This window comes from Zootoca vivipara, chromosome 14, assembly GCF_963506605.1.
Source record: "Zootoca vivipara chromosome 14, rZooViv1.1, whole genome shotgun sequence".
Classification (NCBI taxonomy): domain Eukaryota; kingdom Metazoa; phylum Chordata; class Lepidosauria; order Squamata; family Lacertidae; genus Zootoca; species Zootoca vivipara.
Genome location: NC_083289.1, coordinates 38,891,532 through 38,909,856, shown reverse-complemented (window position 1 = coordinate 38,909,856; position 18,325 = coordinate 38,891,532). Strand labels below are relative to the sequence as shown.

General features: G+C 45.7%; 1 protein-coding gene across 12 annotated transcripts in view; it reads left to right on the top strand.

Moving 5' to 3' along the window:
- SNX29 (sorting nexin 29) overlaps positions 1-18,325 on the top strand; it is a 266,797-nt gene that overhangs the window by 233,278 nt on the left and 15,194 nt on the right. For 7 of the 12 annotated variants that reach the window (XM_035130592.2, XM_035130587.2, XM_035130593.2 and 4 more), the window contains one exon: positions 7,486-9,092. The exons of 3 other annotated variants lie outside the window; for them this stretch is intronic. In XM_035130592.2, the coding sequence (XP_034986483.2) occupies positions 7,486-7,615 (130 nt within the window). In that variant the 3' untranslated portion in view covers positions 7,616-9,092. Of the gene's footprint in view, positions 1-6,904; positions 7,458-7,485; positions 9,093-18,325 lie in introns of those variants that run through there. 2 more of the 12 variants (XM_060282869.1, XM_060282868.1) reach the window with 2 other exon arrangements.

Below are 18,325 nucleotides of genomic sequence, written 5' to 3'. Positions count from 1 at the left end.
TCACACTTCTTTGAAGTCTCTCAGCCTCATTCACCTCACAGAGTGTTTGTCATGGGGGAGGAAGGGAAAGGAGAATGTTAGCCGCTTTGAGACTCCTTCGGGTAGTGATAAAGTGGGGTATCAAATCCAGATTCCTCCTCCTCCTCTTCTTTTTTGGAGACTGTATTGTATAATGAGAGAGGGGGGGGTATGAAGGACAGAGCTGAACTAAACTATCAGTCGAGAAACAATGTAGAAAAAGAGTCTTGGATAAATGGGGTCATTTATCTTCACCTGCATGACCTCATTTCTTCATTTCCATTTCATCCCTGGCATGCATCCCAATTTTCCTTCCCAAAGGGAATCCCAAAGTGGTGAAACCACAAAACAGGAAGCAGCTCAGTTAGCACCAAAATATTGGAAAAGAAGTCAATTCATGCCAGTACAGGCTCACTAATAGAATAATTCTGTTGAATCTCCTCCTGCTCTGAATGTCTTCTGTCCACATCACCACATTTGGTCTCCTTTGAGCAGTGATGGGAGCAGTGCAGACCTCTGCAAGACAGCAATCACAGGCCAGCCACCTTGTTCCTAGAAGTTAGCTTAAAATGATAACGCTCATGTCTAACAGGATGTCGAATCACAGATGTGAAACTCGTAGGGGGTGTGCATAGAAAATAAAAAACTGCTTCGAATCCACTTTGAGCAAGACCTTGCTTGCTTCGGTCCAAGGCAGAGTCCTACTTTGGTTTTCCAAAACTTTGGATGTCTCCTCATCAAGAGCTGCTGCTGTCGGCATGAGCAGAGACTGTTGTGAAGGCATGCATTGGGATTCATGGAATTTATAGAATCAGAGAGTTGGAAGGGACCCTGAGGATCATCTAGTCCAACCCCCTGCAATGCAGGAATATGCACTTGTCCCATATGGGGAGCTGCACCCCAGAAAGCAGCTGGAAGAGGGAAGCTGCCCCCCTTAAAGGACCCTGTTGCCTGAAGGGTCTATTGCAGTGGTCCTCAACCTTGGGCCTCCAGATGTTTTGAGACTACCATTCCCATCATCCCTGACCACAGGTCCTGCTAGCTAGGGATCATGGGAGTTGTAGGCCAAAAACATCTGCAGGCCCAAGGTTGAGGACCACTGGTCTATTGTACAGGATATGCTTTCATTTTCTTCCTGGTGAGTTAGCTTAGGATTGCAACCTAAAGCTTGGGACTGTGCACGTGTAACTGTGGGTAACCTCAACTGAACAAACTGGGATACTCTTCTGAGTTGAGTGTCCACGTAGGGTTGCCAGACTCAATAGAGGACAGGACTTCTGTGCCTTTAATTGCCCTGCTCTCTTTTGAGTCTGGAAACCTTAAAGAGAAACCAGCAGACCCTTTGCTTGGAAATTAAACAAAGGGTCTGCTGGTTTCTCTTTAAGGTTTCCAGACTCAAAAGAGAGCAGGGCAATTAAAGGCACAGAAGTCATGTCCTCTATTGAGTCTGGCAACCCTATGTCCATGGGGTTGCTCTGCCAGTTTATTGGTCTGCAAGGAAGACTACTTACAGAAGGCAATGTTGGTTTCATGTTGACACAGGAAGTAAGAACCCACTCTGAACATTAGCATACCTCTGCTAGTAATCCGGTTTTCACAAACCTTGTGCCTGGCTCTTATTGGGATGCTGGTTTTCCCCTTTAGAAATTCCATGTTGCTTTTCCTACCTTTCTATCTTCAAGGGGCAGGAGAACAGATTTTTAAAGACTGGTTTTATTCCAAAGAACGGGCAAGTGGCTTCTCCCTAGGCCACTGTTGAGGTTGTTTTATGAATTTACCACCAGGAGGAGCTACTGTACTGATGAAATGCTCAGGGATAAAAGCTAAAGGGAGAGAGGAGGGCACCTGTGTATGTTGAGTTCTTGCTTTTTTAAAAAAGAAAAAGGAAAGAAGGGGGGGTAATTAGTTTTACACCAGGTTTCCTGGCCTCTGTCTTTCCATTATACCTGACAGAGGGTATACCTGGCCACAACTAAAAAGTAGGCCCGCAACTGCATAATTATTACGAATGCAGAGCTTAAACACAAGCCCTACCTTTGCAGTCCCGTTCAGCAGCTGCAGAACTGACCTCCGCTTTTTCATTTGGGGTCACTTCAAAGATGGACCATGGGTTCAGGTGATAGGGAATGAAGCGGGGTGTGCCTCTCAGGCTTCCCCTTTGCACATGAGAGTGAAGCTTCAACTTTAAGAACAGGCCACCATTCTGCATTGCAAGAAACTCAGGGAAGCATGGTTTTATTCTAACAAAAGTTAGCTAAAAGAAACCATGGTTTCAGATTCTGATTAACTTAGGTTAGAACAAGCTACACTTCTCTAGGGTTGCAATGTAACACAGAACTGTGATCTGTTCTTTTCTCACACTCCTCATTCATGGGGAATACACAAGCCCTAGACTTTCTGTGGTTCATTCCAGACTCTCCAGATGCTTTGGACTACAACTCCCATCAGCCCCAGCTAGCGGGAACAATGGTCAGGATTGTGGGGAGATGGTAGTCCAAAAATCTGGAGAGCACCATGTTGGGGAAAGGCTGATCTAAACTACAGTTCAGGTGAAGTCAATGCATTGCAGAGTAAATTAATATTGCAGCCAGAGCAGAGCCGTCAGCCCAGCATAATTGGTGAGGAGGGTCCTAATTCCTACCCAGCTCTAACTTGTAAGTAAGAAGGAGGTTTTTATTCAGAGAAGTACAGGTGAAACTCAGAAAATTAGAATATCGTCGAAAAGTGCTTTTATTTCAGTAATGCAACTGATTATTTTTTAATTTTTATTTTAGTTTTTACAAATGCTTTCTTTTGGAAATTCCACCGTAATAAAACAAATAATTACAAAAATACAAAAATAAACATCGCTATTACATTTCATTAATTACATTCCTTTTTTAATTGACCCGCCTAACGACAAATAATTACAGTTACAACAAATAAAGGCTTGACATATCTTGCTTTGCATGTCATGCATCTATCTCATATATTGGTTTCACCTTTTAAGTTGTGTTACTGAAATAAATGCACCTTTCGATGATATTCTAATTTCCCGAGTTTCATCTGTAATAGTACAGACTGGGCAGCAGACACAGTGCTCAGGAGGCATGATACAGGAGTTCTGGAGCAGAGTGAGAAGTTCAGAACTGGCAGAAGTGATGAAAATGTCCCAGCAAGTTTCCTTGCCCCTCCTGCCGAGCTTTTAAGGTGGCATTTGTGAAACTCTCTCACTTTGTGGGAAGATTAATACTGTAAGCAGAAGCTCCGTCGGAGCGGGTGGGTCTGCTGCCATCTGTGAGAGCAGCACCTCATTCTAGTAAAGAAGGCTCCTACTTAGTTGCTGCTGCATTCTCCTGCTCAGCCTCCATTCTCCCAGGCTGATTAAAGCCCTCCCCAGCCTCTGCTGAGGCTCTTCGGTCAGAGGGGAGAGCGGGCATCTCTGCTCCCCCTTCCCAAGCACCAGAAATTAGTGTGGAAGGGGAAGATCCCCCTCCTCCTCCAACCCAGATTCCCAGCACCAACTTTTTCATTCTTACTCCTGCATCAGAGCCTGCCAACACAAGCCTGATCCTGCAGGGCTCATGACAGCAAGGGGGATGGGGCTCAGCAGGCGGAGACCATGATATTTTGGCACCTGAGGTGAACCACAGGGAAGAAGGAGCAATCAAATCAACTTTACCTGATGCTTGAACTGGGAATGGGAGGCAGATGCAGAGCCCAGCAAACCCAGGAGGGCAGCCCCTGCCATTTCTTCCTTTGGGGGTAGGAAAGCAGTGGCTTCTGGGAGACCAGTAGTTCCTCCTGTTCACCGAGAGTTTGCTGAGGAAGCAGCAGATCCGGCCCCAGTAAGTGTGCTGCAGCCGCTGCTGGTGCTGTTCTTTGGAGGCCAGGTCTGCCCCCCTCCACACAGTGGATCCTGCTGCCTAAGGTGGTCACTTCACCTCGCCTCATGGGATGGGCTGGCCCTTGGGCTCAGGCAGTGATCTTCACTTAAAAGGTAAAGGGGCCCCTGACCATCAGGTCCAGTCGTGTCCGACTCTGGGGTTGCGCGCTCATCTCGCATTATTGGCCAAGGGAGCCAGCGTATAGCTTCCAGGTCATGTGGCCAGCATGACAAAACCACTTCTGGCAAACCAGAGCAGCACATGGAAACGCCATTTACCTTCCCGCTATAGCGGTTCCTATTTATCTACTTGCATTTTGATGTGCTTTCGAACTGCTAGGTTGGCAGGAGATCTTCCCTTAGCATAAGCCTATTCCAAGAGTATTCCAAGGATGCCCCCGTTTTCACCCATGAAATGTATGGGATGATGGAATGGGGGTTATCAAAGCACAAACTGAAATCAGCTGTGGGAAAGCGCCAGACCACACATTACATTGTTTTGCCATTGAGTGCAAGGTTCTATTTTATTTTTTAAGTCAACTGAAACTCCCTCCACCCATGCAAATTACAGGTGCAGGGCTGGTGGGGGTGGTCTATCTCAGAACCATAGCACGGGGCAAAGGGCTAACACCCCCTCAAAATAATAATAATAATAATAATAATAATAATAATAATAATAATAATTTATTATTTATACCCCGCCCATCTGGCTGGGTTTCCCCAGCCACTCTGGGCGGCTTCCAACAGAAATATTAAAAACAGTACAGCATCAAACATTAAAAACATTAAAAAACCTCCCCCAAGGTCACAATTCAGAGTTGTTGCTCCACCACCACCACTACCCTGGCACTGGCTGTTCGTGGGGAAAATACCTTGCAATTAGCTGTAAAGTGTTCCTTGGTCCACTGTGAGCTGGTGCAGACTCTTAAAGAGGGCATCCTGTCAAGTGATCCATGCAGTGTGAAGTTTATGCTTTCTGATGGGATGTCATAGCAGAGAAACCTACACTCCCCACCCCCACCCCCATCACAGAATTATTTTTATAGCAGCAGCTGCAGCACTCATAGTTTGTGCCCCAACATTATTTACTGGGATCCTGCAGAGTCAGGCTGGTAGCACTGCTGCATTTCAAAATTGGTGATGGGTGGGAGACTCATCAGGCCCTGGAAGTTTGAAAGCAGAGATTCATTTGCCTTAAGCAACTGCCAGGGAGGGTGCAATTTCCCCCTCCCAGCCCTGATTTTTCTTGAAAGGCAAGCAAAGCAATAAAAGTGGTAATTTGTAAAGCTTGCTATTACACGAGAGGGACTGGTTTGTACTTAAAAGTATTGTGATGGATGTGAATTTCCTGTATTTTCCTTTAATGTTTATGTGCTCCCTGGTTGTTCAAGAGGAAAACACTCGGTGCTTTAGTGGCTGCTAGTTAAAAATATGGCATGATTAAGATTTTCCCACAGAACGTTAATTCTGATCTTTCTTTCTTTTAACCCTGAGTGCTGTTTATTGTGTATTCTTTTTGAAGCGGAGTTGGAAATTTTCAATGATAAGCGTAGATGGGATTGGAAGTAAAAAAAGGTAAAGGACCCCTGGACGGTTAAGTCCAGTCAAAGGTGACTAAGGGGTGCGGTGCTCATCTCGCTTTCAGGCCGAGGGAGCTGGCATTTGTCCACAGACAGCTTCCTGGGTCATGTGGCCAGCATGACTAAACCGCTTCTGGCGCAACAGAACACCGTGACAGAAACCAGAGCACATGGAAACACTGTTTACCTTCCTGCCACAGCAGTACCTATTTATCTACTTGCACTGGCGTGTTTTCGAACTGATAGGTTGGCAGGAGCTGGGACAGCAACAGGAGCTCACCCCGTCGTGGGGATTTGAACCACCAACCTTCCGATTGGCAAGCCCAAGATAATCAGTGGTTTAGACCACAGCGCCACCTGTGTCCATAGATGGAATTGCACCAGAGTGCTGGCACCCCACTTCTAAAGATTTGTGCTCGGCACATCTGCCAATGATGTTGACTTTGCAGCGCCTCGCATCACGTCATGCCTTGTGGCAAACCTCAGTCAACAGCAGGCATAGGCAAACTCGGCCCTCCAGATGTTTTGGGACTACAACTCCTATCACCCCTAGCTAATAGGACCAGTGGTCAGGGACGATGGGAGTTGTAGTCCCAAAACATCTGAAGGGCCGAGTTTGCCTACGCCTGGCCAACAGTATGTATCACCCTGAACTAGGCTTGCTGTATTGAGGATGAAGCAGCTCTTAAAGACCTGGTCTGTAAGCAAAGAGATCAGGGCTTTCAGAGCCACACACTTCACCTTGTACGCCTTCCCTTTAACGTCTCTTAGTTTGAGGCATCAGGTGAAAGCTTCCTGCCACCCCGCAAGCCTTTGATTGCTCTTGATTACCACCACTTTTCGAGTCATCGTTCTGACACTGTTAACTGTCTGCTTGGCATTGGATCAATGTACCATTTTAAATGTTGTTGTTGTTTTTTGCATTGATTCTAGATAGGTTGCTCCGGTCATTCATTTAACGCAGTGGTGGCAAACTTCTGGCTCACAGATTGCACTGGCCTTCAAGCCAAGGTGCCAGGGCCAGGCAACATTGCACTGTCTCCATTCTTTGGATTAATCGTCTGAAAGGTTCTCCTCCCCATTATAGGGCTGGGCAGAGAGGAAGCTCCACCAGCTTTTGAGCCATGCCCACCTTTGGGCCAAACCCATTGTTGACATGCCATCTTCAGAGGAGCTGTAGCCAGGCAACAGGGCCCCAAGACCAAAAAGGGTCGGTCGCCTCCAATTTAATGTGGGTGTGGCTGCACCTGGAGAAGGGTGGTGATGCGTGGCTGCATTTTAAGTTGCGCTCCACCCCACAAATCCTTTGGGGAGTTTGGTAGGGATCAGAATGGTGTCCGTGCATGCGTGCCTCTGTGCATGCGCATGAGGCATAAAACAGTCTTGTGGAGTCCACTGAGAAAACAAAGAAAAGTACAACCTTATTCCTTTTATACTGTAGTTTTCGGAGGAGTCTATAGCCTGTGAATGACTGCTGGGTAAGCAATATTTTTTCCAATAATTGTTTGTAGTAGACAAGTAAGTTCCTTTCAAGCAATTCATTCATGAGAGTCGGTCTATTGCAGGTCAGAATAGACTGTGAAGCTCCTCAAGGGGATGTATTACTATTGTATATCATTCTGCATCAATACATCGGTCCATCATTAGCACAACCTTCATCAGAGCACCACCAGTTTCTTGCATTGTCTATCACTTCCGGTGGTTTAGTGTGGCCTCCAAATTCCAGGCCATGGAGTTTTGCATTTTTAATTTGTTTTTGTATTATTGTGTTTGCAAGAACATAATGGTGTAATTGATTAATCCATCCCCTAGGTCACTATGTGAGTAGGGTACAGATCCAGTAAACTAATTGTAGATATAGATAATACACACATCAGCACATACCTTTGTGTTCTGGTATCTGCTTTCCCCACATACCGGGGTGGGTGGGAATACAGGCTTGTTTAATGCACAGTATGAACTTGTTTGTGCCTTGTTTCCCCCCCCTCCTCCTCCCCTCCTCCTCCCCTCCTTTCGCTAAAGTGATTTCCAACCCCCGGGAGATTCTGCAAGCAAGAGCAGCAGGCCACGCGGGACGACCCGGTTCCCAAGGCTGCCTCGGAGCCATCAAAGAGACCCACGGAACCCGGAGCCTCAGAGTGGTGACCTTTGACTCTTTGGATAATTAGGACCAACTAGCACCGTGTACTTTAAGCTGCCTTTTGGTTTGGTTCTGTCCTGTGCAGTTGTCGACACAAGCCTGTGGGCAGAAGGAAAATACAACAGCACTGAATTTATAGCCAGGAGGGGAACCATCTGCCGCAAAGGTCCCTATTCTGATTAAACAGGTCACAGTTGAGGCGGACGCCATTTCCCCAAACAATCGGAGGCCTTTTGGCCCAGGACTAAAAATAAATGAATAGGATTGGTTCATATTTTCTTTGGCTTCTCAAGAGGCACACTCCAGCCCCTTTCAGATATTGGGAGTTTCTGTAGTTTTGATGCCATCGCTCTGCATTCAGATCCTCAAAGGAATGTCACAAGGCTTGTGGATTCACCAGGATGCCATTTTCCAGCAGTACAATTGCAGCTAGAGCTATTGGGGTATTTATTTTATTTTCTGCCTCTTTTCTTCCCCCCAAATCAAGCAACTGTTCCTTGGGCAAAAATGGAACAGGAGTGTTGGAACCTGGTCAGATCCTCTGGCATGTGACAAATGAACCTGTGGCACCATTGATTCCTCAAACAAAATATCTATGATTTAAGGGGAGGTGGGCCGCACTGAAACCAGGAATGTGCTAGTGGCAGTCGGTGAGATCAAGGTGGTAGGGAGGGCATTTTTGCAGAAGACGAGAGAGTTTCCCAGCGATTTGCCTGAACTCCCATTATTGGTTTCTTGGTGGCATGTTATTTTGAAAAGTAATAATAATCTCAGTGCCAAAATAAGTAGGCGCTTGAGGCTATTCTTTCCACCTCTTCCTGCTTAAGGCACATGAAGCGGCGCTGCTGAGGGCTTCCGAATGTTGCTTGTCACCTCTTGCTGAAATGTTTTCGGGTAAGGATGCGGCATGGACAGCTGAAAGGGAAGCTGTTGTTAAGACTGATCGGAATCCTAATATGATTTAACTGGAGTGCGGTTCGCTACACCCACACTTTGCACTGCCATAGATAGCAAAGGACACCGTAGCTTTTTTTTTAACTTTCCATAATAAGCTTCACCCAATACTACATCTCTGTGAGTGTTGTGGTTTTGTTTTGTTTTAATCAAGAATAAACTCTGTTCCTTTCGCCCCTTTGCACCAGCACAGCAGGTCTGTTGCATCATGTATAGGCTCATTTTGCAACCAGGGCAGGACAGGACGGCATCTCTCACATTATGTTTACAGAAAGCAACCGGTGCGTGGTTGAGTCCTATTACAACACTGGTGATGGGACTCTGTTCTCTCCTGCACCTGAAGGCAGCACGCTAGCTTAGGGGATGGAGGGCAAGCTGCCTGCTATGCACACAGCATGTGCCGTTGAAGGCAGGTGCCTTATTCCACCCAATGGTAGAGACACAGTCCTATTTTGTGATCGCTGTGCTCCCAAGCGCCCTCCTTCTTCCACAAATCTAACACTACTTTTCTGGCGATGCATCTGCTCCGTTGCTTTAGGTGATCTCCGCCCCCCCCCAAATGATAGCAGTATTATAATTTCCTCTTACGCGGAGCATGAATTACATGGAGCTGGTTCCCGTCTACACCACAGATCCCCAAATGCACAGATACCATCCTGCATCGGGACTATTTAACAGGAAGTGTTTGCAAAGCCTCCCAATGGAGAAAAGAGAACCGTGTGCTCTCGTCACTGAAGTGTTCAGCTTGTAGACCAGGCATCCCCAAACTGCGGCCCTCCAGATGTTTTGGACTACAATTCCCATCTTCCCCGACCACTGGTCCTGTTGTAGACAGTGCTGTCCTTGGGACAAAAGTCCTCTGACTTTGGGGGGTAACAGAAAAGATCTGGGTGCCCGGTACGATTAGTTTTGAGATTTGCCACACAACAAGATGTTGTTTGGATGCATTTGCAGCCTTTTGTTTTGTTTTATATTGCAAACCCGCAGGCAAGGTTTTTAGGTCAGGGATGCGGGGGGACCTGTGGCCTTCGGGATGCTGTCAGACACCAGCTCCCATCAGCCCCAGCCAGTGTGGTTAATAGCCAGGAATGATGGGAGTTGGAGTCCGGCAACATCTGGGTGGCCAAAGAAGAAGGAGGAGGAGGAGTTTGGATTTGATATCCCGCTTTATCACTACCCTAAGGAGTCTCAAAGCGACTAACAATCTCCTCTCTCCTTCCTCCCCTACAACAAACACTCTGAGAGGTGAGTGAGGCTGAGAGACTTCAGAGAAGTGTGACTAGCCCAAGGTCACCCAGCAGCTGCATGTGGAGGAGCAGGGAATCGAACCCGGTCCACCAGATTATGAGTCCATTGCTCTTAACCACTACACCACCCCTTGTCCCTGTTTCAGCTGAAGTCTGTGGGCAGGACCATCCCTTCTATGACTAGCCCTATTCATATGATCCCCAAAAAAGGAAATCAGTGTGCATCAAAACTATCTGATTTGGCTTCACCTGGACTACACGTCTATGTCTGATCAGATGATCAGATAAAACAATGTCCCATACATTAGTAAACTATTCCTCTTGGCAAGGAACTTTTGAGGATTGGGCCATTTCCAATCTGGCTGCTGAGAGTAACATAAACACCAGATTTTTGTAAGCATTAGGAGGATTGGCAGCATTCTCTAAAGAAAGAAGGGCCACAGAGAGATCTGGAGGCAAATGTTGTTGAGGAATAGTCGCTATCATTGACAAAACCCAGCCCCAGAATCTCCTCACATTTCCACATTTCACAAACACCCCCCCCATTTGTGTGCAAATGGGCTTAACATTTTTATTAAACCAAGCTTCCCATTAAGTTAGATAAATCAGTGTGTGTGTGTGTGTGTGTGTGTGTGTGTGTGTTTTGAAATAATTCAGAAGACCCCACAAAATATGTCCATTATATCACAACTTGTTAAAAAATGATTAATCATTTTTAAGTCTCTCCTATTTGCACAGGGCATTGCTCAGGGAGCAGCAATAAACAAATCTGCCTCAATTTGAGGAAACAGGCCTCCAGCCGTAAAACACGGTGACAGAGTTGAGTGCAGCAAGCCGTTGAGAGATAAGGCACAATGGCAGTAAATTTGGAATTTGGCTCACGGAGGAAACCTATATGCAGAGGTTCAATTTGCCATCCTGAAATGAATGCTTCATTGTATAAAGGGGGGGGGGGAGGAGAGAGAAAACATGTTTAGTTGTTAGCTGTCAAATGAAATGAATAGGAATGTATTAAGGACTAGCATCCGCTGGCTCCATGCGGCAGTAATGAATGGGGCTTGGAACGGCTGAGGTGCTAAGGAGAAGTCACTTGTCATGTCGTATTAATGGTGAAGAAAGTGGCACCAGCTTGTAAGTATTTCAGATCTGAAAACTCAGACGAAGCAAACTCAGAAATTCCCGGAAGGGGGCCTTTTTGAGAAAGGTTTGTGTGTGTGTGTGTGTGTGTGTGTGTGTGTTTAGAAGACAGAAAGTACATTTCATACAGTGCATCTAATGTTTCAGCTGCAGTAAAAGAGAGAGTCCTTGTGAATTGCTGGCCTTTGTTGCAGAGCCCATAGAAATTTGGCAGCCTTCCAGCCTGCTCAAGAGTCCCCTTATCCCAATTTCCCCTTCAGTCCAAGATGCTCTATTAATTACGTTTCTTCTGGATACTCCGGAGTCTCCTCTTGATGTCCCCACTTTGCTCCGCCCACAATCCCCTATTCAGGGTGCCACCTTTGAACATTCAGAGCGATGCCCACAGGGAACTCAAGAGCAGCGACTGCCGAAGGCGAATGGAATTAGGAACCAAAAACCTCCATGGCCTTCAGTAGACGATGAATGTCCACTTAACCGACTCAGCTTCACCTAAGTTATCTATGTCCATTCATTTCATGGGCTAACATTGGGTGTGACCCTTCATTATTAAGAGTTACTTTCTTGAAATATTCGTTTGGTTGCAAACTTTTGGATGGCAGCGAACTGCAAAAAAAAAAGTACAGATCATTTTCACTTAATGCTACTAGGACTCAAATGTCGAAAGAATGTATGAGGGGCTATCCCTGCACCTACATGCAAGAAACACTATGCGCCCCCTCCCCCCACAATCTGGACATTCAGCTGGCTCTAGCTGCATATATAGCACTTCCATGGCAGGGGGTGATCTGGACCAGGGTCCCCCCCACGTGGAGAAGCCCTCCAGACATACTGATGCATATGCATAGAGTCCTTCTGCAAGGCAGCCAAGTACAGTGGTACCTCGCAAGACGAAAACAATTCGTTCCGCGGGTCGTCCCGTCTTGCGAAAATTTCGTCTTGCGGAAACAAACGGCAGACGGCAAAAAAGCAGCAAAAAACCCCCAAAACGTCTTGCAAGACGCGGCCATAGAAAGCTTTGTCTTGCGAGGCAACGAAGAATCGCTAGACGCTTTCGTCTAGCGAGTTTTTCGTTGCGCGAGGCATTCGTCTTGCGAGGTACCACTGTATGCCGCCCATGGGTGTCCTGGCTCTGGCTAATGCCTTTGGTGGTGGAGTCACTTATCCCATCAGTGCAAGAATTTATGTGCAACAGAACTCCCCCCTCCCACTCTCCTCCCCCTGATATCCTTGTGCCAATGGGAAAAGGACATTGGATACCACCCCTCCTTTGCATGTGCTTTCAGTGCATCTGTAGGATTTCTGGACCCTCCTAATACCACCCTCTTATTTCCCAACAACCTGTTGACATGGACTTTAGTGCCCATGAGAGCTTGTGCCACCAAGAATTTGTTGGGCTCAAGGCTGACACGGCCACCCCTTTGGAAGCCTTGCATAGCAGCTAAAACACCACCCTGAATGGAACTCACTTTCCCCTTTTTGTCCCACTGATGTCATGCTGCCCAGTTATCAAGAGGGGGGATCAAAGCCACGCTGCTGCGATTCACCGGGTTACTCAGTCAGGAGCTCTGTGTTCTTTAGTGCAATATGAAACTTGCGTCCCCGTTGGCCTTTGGAGCAAATCACTCTTGAGAACACATTTGAGCTCCGTTGTTTCTGTGTGAAAGAGAATTGAACTTGTTTACTCCTATTGCATTTTCGCACTGCCTTCCTTTTGGCCCTTCCCACCTTCCTCAGTATTAATTTAGTAACTCTTCAGTAATGCCCTTTTTTGCAAGCACAGAAGATGTGCGGTACCTAATATATCACTTTAATGCATTGAGAGAAAAACCAAGAAATTTGAAAAGAAATCTACATTCTGTTTGGTTCTGCCAGGGGGTGGGGAACCTTTTCTCTTCTGCCCACCCTGTGGGCCAGCTTGGGACAACTGGGTGAGTTGTCTGGCCCACCATTCAGTGTTGACCTCTGAGGGGAGGGCAGATAGTGACCAAGCAGGATTGAACTCTTTTTGCATCAGCTGATGCTTGGAGAGTTCAATCCTGCTTTCTGCAGGGATCTAGCTGTGTCTCTAACCTGTGTCACACCTGACATCAGGTGTGGGTTCACTGGGTGTGATTTGGGGTGAGGAGAAGAGCCTTGTGAGACAAACTGGGAGGCCTGGTGGGCCGGATTTGGCCCACACGCCAGAGGTTCCCCATCCCTACATTACATTTCAATGAAATAACGCAATTTGGAGACTGTATTTGTGTGCAGTTGTTTTTAACCGCTACCTGGTGCTTTGAACTCACCTGTGGCATACATGCACTTTACATTTTTTTTTTTACAGTTCCTGTTTTTGTATCCCCTTGGTGAGCTTGTGTGTGTGCTAGCTGTGGCCCACAGCCCTTGTATATGAGAGACTCCTCCTGTACTGATCTGCATTCCTTAGGCTGATTTCCCCCTTTCACAGCTGGGCTTTGGGAAAGCCCAGATAAGCTGATCCTTCCTACCACATTCCTAGGGGATGCATGATTCTTTGTTTGCAGAGAGTTTCAAAAAAGGTAAAGGTACCCCTGACCATTAGTTCCAGTTGCGGACGACTCTGGGGTTGCACGCTCATCTCACTCTATAGGCCGAGGGAGCCGGCGTTTCTCCGCAGACAGCTTCCGGGTCATGTGACTAGCATGACTAAGCCGCTTCTGGCGAACCAGAGCAGCGCACGGAAACGCCTTTTACCTTCCCGCCGGAGCGGTACCTATTTATATACTTGTACTTTGACGTGCTTTTGAACCGCTAGGTGGGCAGGAGCTGGGACCGAACAACGGGAGCTCACCCCGTCGTGGAGATTCAAACTGCCGACCTTCCGATCGGCAAGCCCTAGGCTCTGCGGTTTAGACCACAGCGCCTCCCGCATCCCATGAGAGTTTCATACCCCCACCTTTTTTAGTGCCTGCGCACCACTCAGAGCAAGATTATGTTAGCTCTACCTCAGTCCTTTGGGGAAATGAAAAGATGTGAACTAGGAGCAAAGAACTCGATGTATCCATCTTCCCCCTTTCATTTCCTGTTTTTGTTTTCCTTATGCTATAAACACTCATTGTTCCTGAATTCTTTACAACTACCAGTAATAGACTTTCACTCTTCCTAAGCTGTGAGCTGCAAAATTGGATCCAGCTGTACTACATCTATGGCAGGTGCTGCTGCTGCTGCTGCTGTTGCCAGACCCTCCTCCATCCCTGGAAACTTGGGGTGGTTATGCACCATCCAGAGGCTGACACCACTCCAGAGTTCAAAGCAAATTGAACTTCCTGTACCCCAGCCCGATAGTTTCCAGTGGCAGGTAGATAGCAAATGAGAAAGTCAGGCATAACAAGGCATAACAAGGCATGTGATCTTGGATAACTGACCACATGATAACCGATTCTAGATGAGAATACTACCATACTTCTAGCTAACCTGGGCATCTAGAGCTTTAGGGGAGCTCTGAAAAATATATATATTGCTGCATTTCTATATTCACAAGGCCTGTTTTCCTTCCCCTGCCTGTTCTCTACCAATGTCAATTGACTGAAATGTTCTCCATGATACCACTGAAGGAGACATCACTCTCCTCTGCATTTCCATAAAGTGGCTTCTTCAATAGATGTCTCAGCCTGCGTATAATCAATTCTTCTGAGCATTTCGCTGCTGGGATACATGTATCTCCGATTACACAGTGACAATTTGCTGGCATGCACTACTTCTTTCTCCAGTGAATATTGAATGATCTGAAATGGTAGATATCCAGATGGTTCTAAATTTAATTAAATGACGGGAAACCGAAAACTCTTAAGATGCAACTTACCTACACTTTTGTAAAGCCTCACACACTGAAAGTAATGGATAGAAGAAGCAATTTGGATTTTTGCTCCATTTAACTTTTGAGCGTAAGAAATAGGGTATTAAGTCTGAGATAGTGTCTGTATATATGGTAGCCAAATCTGGCTCTATAAACTAATAGTGTTACTTTAACCCATCTTCTATTATATTATTTTGAATCTTATGTATATATAATTTTTTAAAAAACAACAACACACAACCACTTATTTGTATCAATATTTCTTTTGTTGTGGAAATATTCAGTGACAATTTTGTTATAACCTGGCCGGAAAATGTGCTAATTTGGAACTGAGGAAATAAAACAACATTTTGTATGTTTAACAGAAGGATTGCCAGTGTGATTATTGTATTATATTGTTTGCGTAAGTCAGTGTGTGAGTTAGGATTGCTTTTAACAGCAGGATCCTATACATGTCTGCTCAGAGGTAAATCCCACTGAGATTGATGGGTCTTCAACACAGGTGTCAGAGGCTGGACTGAGGAGGAATGGTGGGAGCCCATTACCTTTTTTTCTGAACCTTCCCAAGGGTAGGAGGACAGTATTGGTTTAGAACAGCGGTTTGCAGAGGGGCATAGTCCAGAGGGGAAAAGCTGGGAGATACTGGGTGAGGAACAGCTAGAAGAGGAAACGCCAGGAGAGAGACAGCTGGCAGATTCAGTGTCCTTGGAAAGCATTCCAGACCCCCCTTGTCTAAGACTAGATGGGCTTTGAGAGTACAAAAATTATGGGACACGATTTACAATGAAATGAAAAAAAAAACTATTAGAAATTACATTTCATAAAAAGCCAGAAACATTCCACCTTGGGATAATAAATAGTATAATTCCAAAAGAAAAAAAATTAAGACCAATTTTCTATGCAATAACGGCGGCTAGGGTATTAATAGCCAAAAATTAGAAGGGTAATTATATACCAACTAAAGAAGAATGGCTACAAAAGTTAAGCGAGTACTTGGAACTTGCTAAGCTAACCGAAGCCTTAAGGAATAAGTCTAACAAAACTATCCAGAAGGAATGGGAATGCCTAAATACTTATTTATCAAATCAAGGTTCAACAATCAGGATTGGCTGGGTTTAGAATAAACGAGTGACAATATGACTCCTCATACCAAGATGAGGTATATAATGAAATACAGAGGATCTGTTTTAGCCATGGGATGTCTTTCTTAGTCAGTTACTGTTTATATTCTTTGAATTTGTTCCATTTTCGTATCGTATTTATTTTTGTACCTGTTTTGTTTTTATGTAGGGGTGTGTGTGTTTCTTTTCTTTTTCTTTTTTGCCAGATGTGTGTATGCTTTGCTTTTGTTTTGTATTTGCATAATAAATCATTTCTTTAAAAAAGATAGAACAGAGAGCACAGTGGCAACAAGCTCAGATTACCCCGTAGGAGTGACATAGATTAATGGGGGTGGAGGGGGTGAACCTTTCCTGGGAGCAACACCATTTCTAGAGAGATATGCATTCCTTTGTCTGTCTCTGTGATTATTAAGGAAACTAACAGGTAAGAATGCTACTTTCAATTCCCCGAAGCTTGACAACAGGTGAGTATAGAATTCTAGGCACAGGGTATGATCCTAGTCCAAAGCAATGGGATTTAACGGCCACATGGATTAGGCCAATAGCTTAGCATCCTGTTCTCACAGTGGCCCAACAGATGCCTGTAGGGCCCAACAGAAGTGGGCCAACAGATGCCAGAAGTGGCCCAACAGATGCACAACTCAAACCCCAGAGCCATAGCTGCCAAGTTTTCCCTTTTCTCGCGAGGAAGCCTATTCAGCATAAGGGGAAATCCCTGTAAAAAAGGGATAACTTGGCAGCTATGCCCAGAGCACTCCTCCCTCCTGCAGTTCCCAGAACTGATTTTCAGAAGCGTTACTGCCTCCAACTGTGGATGCAGAGCAGAGCCATCACTTGCCTGCCTGCCACTTCTGTAGGTCTTGGCTTTCTGTTTAGGAATATAACACTTGACACATACCCATGGCTTTGTCCATTCAAGAAGAGATTTGAAAATGCTTTGTTGATGTGTATCATGGACCCTTTCCCAAGCAAAAAAAGGGGGGGCACCATGATTTAAGGAGCCTTCCAAGAGTGAACAGGGGGAAACTGAAACGAAATGTAATTATTTGTCATTCAGGTTTCTAATATAATCCCTGATTCACCAATGTGTCAGAATGGTTTGGGCACTTCCCAAGGAGCTACAGCTCAGAATTCTGGCTCACATGTGTTGCTAATGATTGCATTTTTAAGGGGGGGGGAACCCTGAAAAATTAGACATTTGTACACCTTTCACTTGAAATGCTAGGATACCTGTTTGGCAGGCCCTCTCAGAAAGATCCCTAATTCAATCCCTGGCTTCTCCAGTTAAAAGGGGTCAGATGATCCAAAAGGCACCCTTCTTTTTGGAGAAACGAGAGCACCTGCCAGCCAAGAGTGCAGTAGAAAATATTGGTCTAGGTGGACAAATATAAGAAGGTATCTGAAGAAGTGTGCATGTACACAGAAGCTCATACCAATGACAAACTTAGTTGGTCTCTAAGGTGCTCCTGGAAGGATTTTTTTATTTTGTTTCGACTACGGCAGACCAACATGGCTACCTACCTGTAACTAGTTGGTTGTGTGTATTTTCATGTGGTGCAGTGTTTGCATTTTAGAAAATATAGTGCCTAAGACTACAGCAAACAAGCCAGTCGGCTAATTACGACACACTTGTGCACCAATCACACAAATTATCCAGCTAATTTAATCAAGAGACACTTGTGCCTGTCAGTGCCACTTATGACCATCAATTCCAGCCCATTGTTTAATAAGAGTGTGGCTGCCTAATAATCCATTGGCATTTCAGTCGCATGAAGAGAATACTGAAATGGAAAAAGCAAGAGAATCGTCGATCATTTCAGTTCTTCAACATGCGCATCTTTGCTGTGTCTGGAATTTGGAAGTGCATTAGAAATTATATATGTGTTATTAAATTATACTCAATTATACAGTACTGCATTTGGGGAGGGGTTCTATAAAAACACCAGAAGAGTCTGGTGGTTCAGGCAGTGGCACATCTCCTCCAGCATCCTCTTCTCACAGTGGCCAACCGGATGCCTAGCTGGGATTGGGAAGCCAAAAAACAGGGACCAAGAGAAGAAGCAGAATGTGCCATTAAGCACACAGGGATGATTCTAGCACTGCAGAGACTTGGGACTAGATGATTGTTGGGGTCCCTTCCACCTCTACAATTATATGATCCTACAGGGTGAGTGAGGGTAGCCCTAGTCAGATGTTTGGTCTAATCATGTTTGACAAACAGGTGGAAGGGAGCAGCGCCATGTGTGCCCTCCCTGCCCCCAACAGGGACCCTGCCAAGTCCACTTCCAGACTGATGGTCTGAAAGGAGCTGGATGGGCTTAGAATACCTTCCATGAACTGGAATTCTGTGTTGAGTTTGCAACTGGGAGGATTCTAACTTAAAGTCCCCGGTGGGGCACCCTCTCCATGTGTTCTTCAAACATGGCTAGGGCTAGACCTAACACTG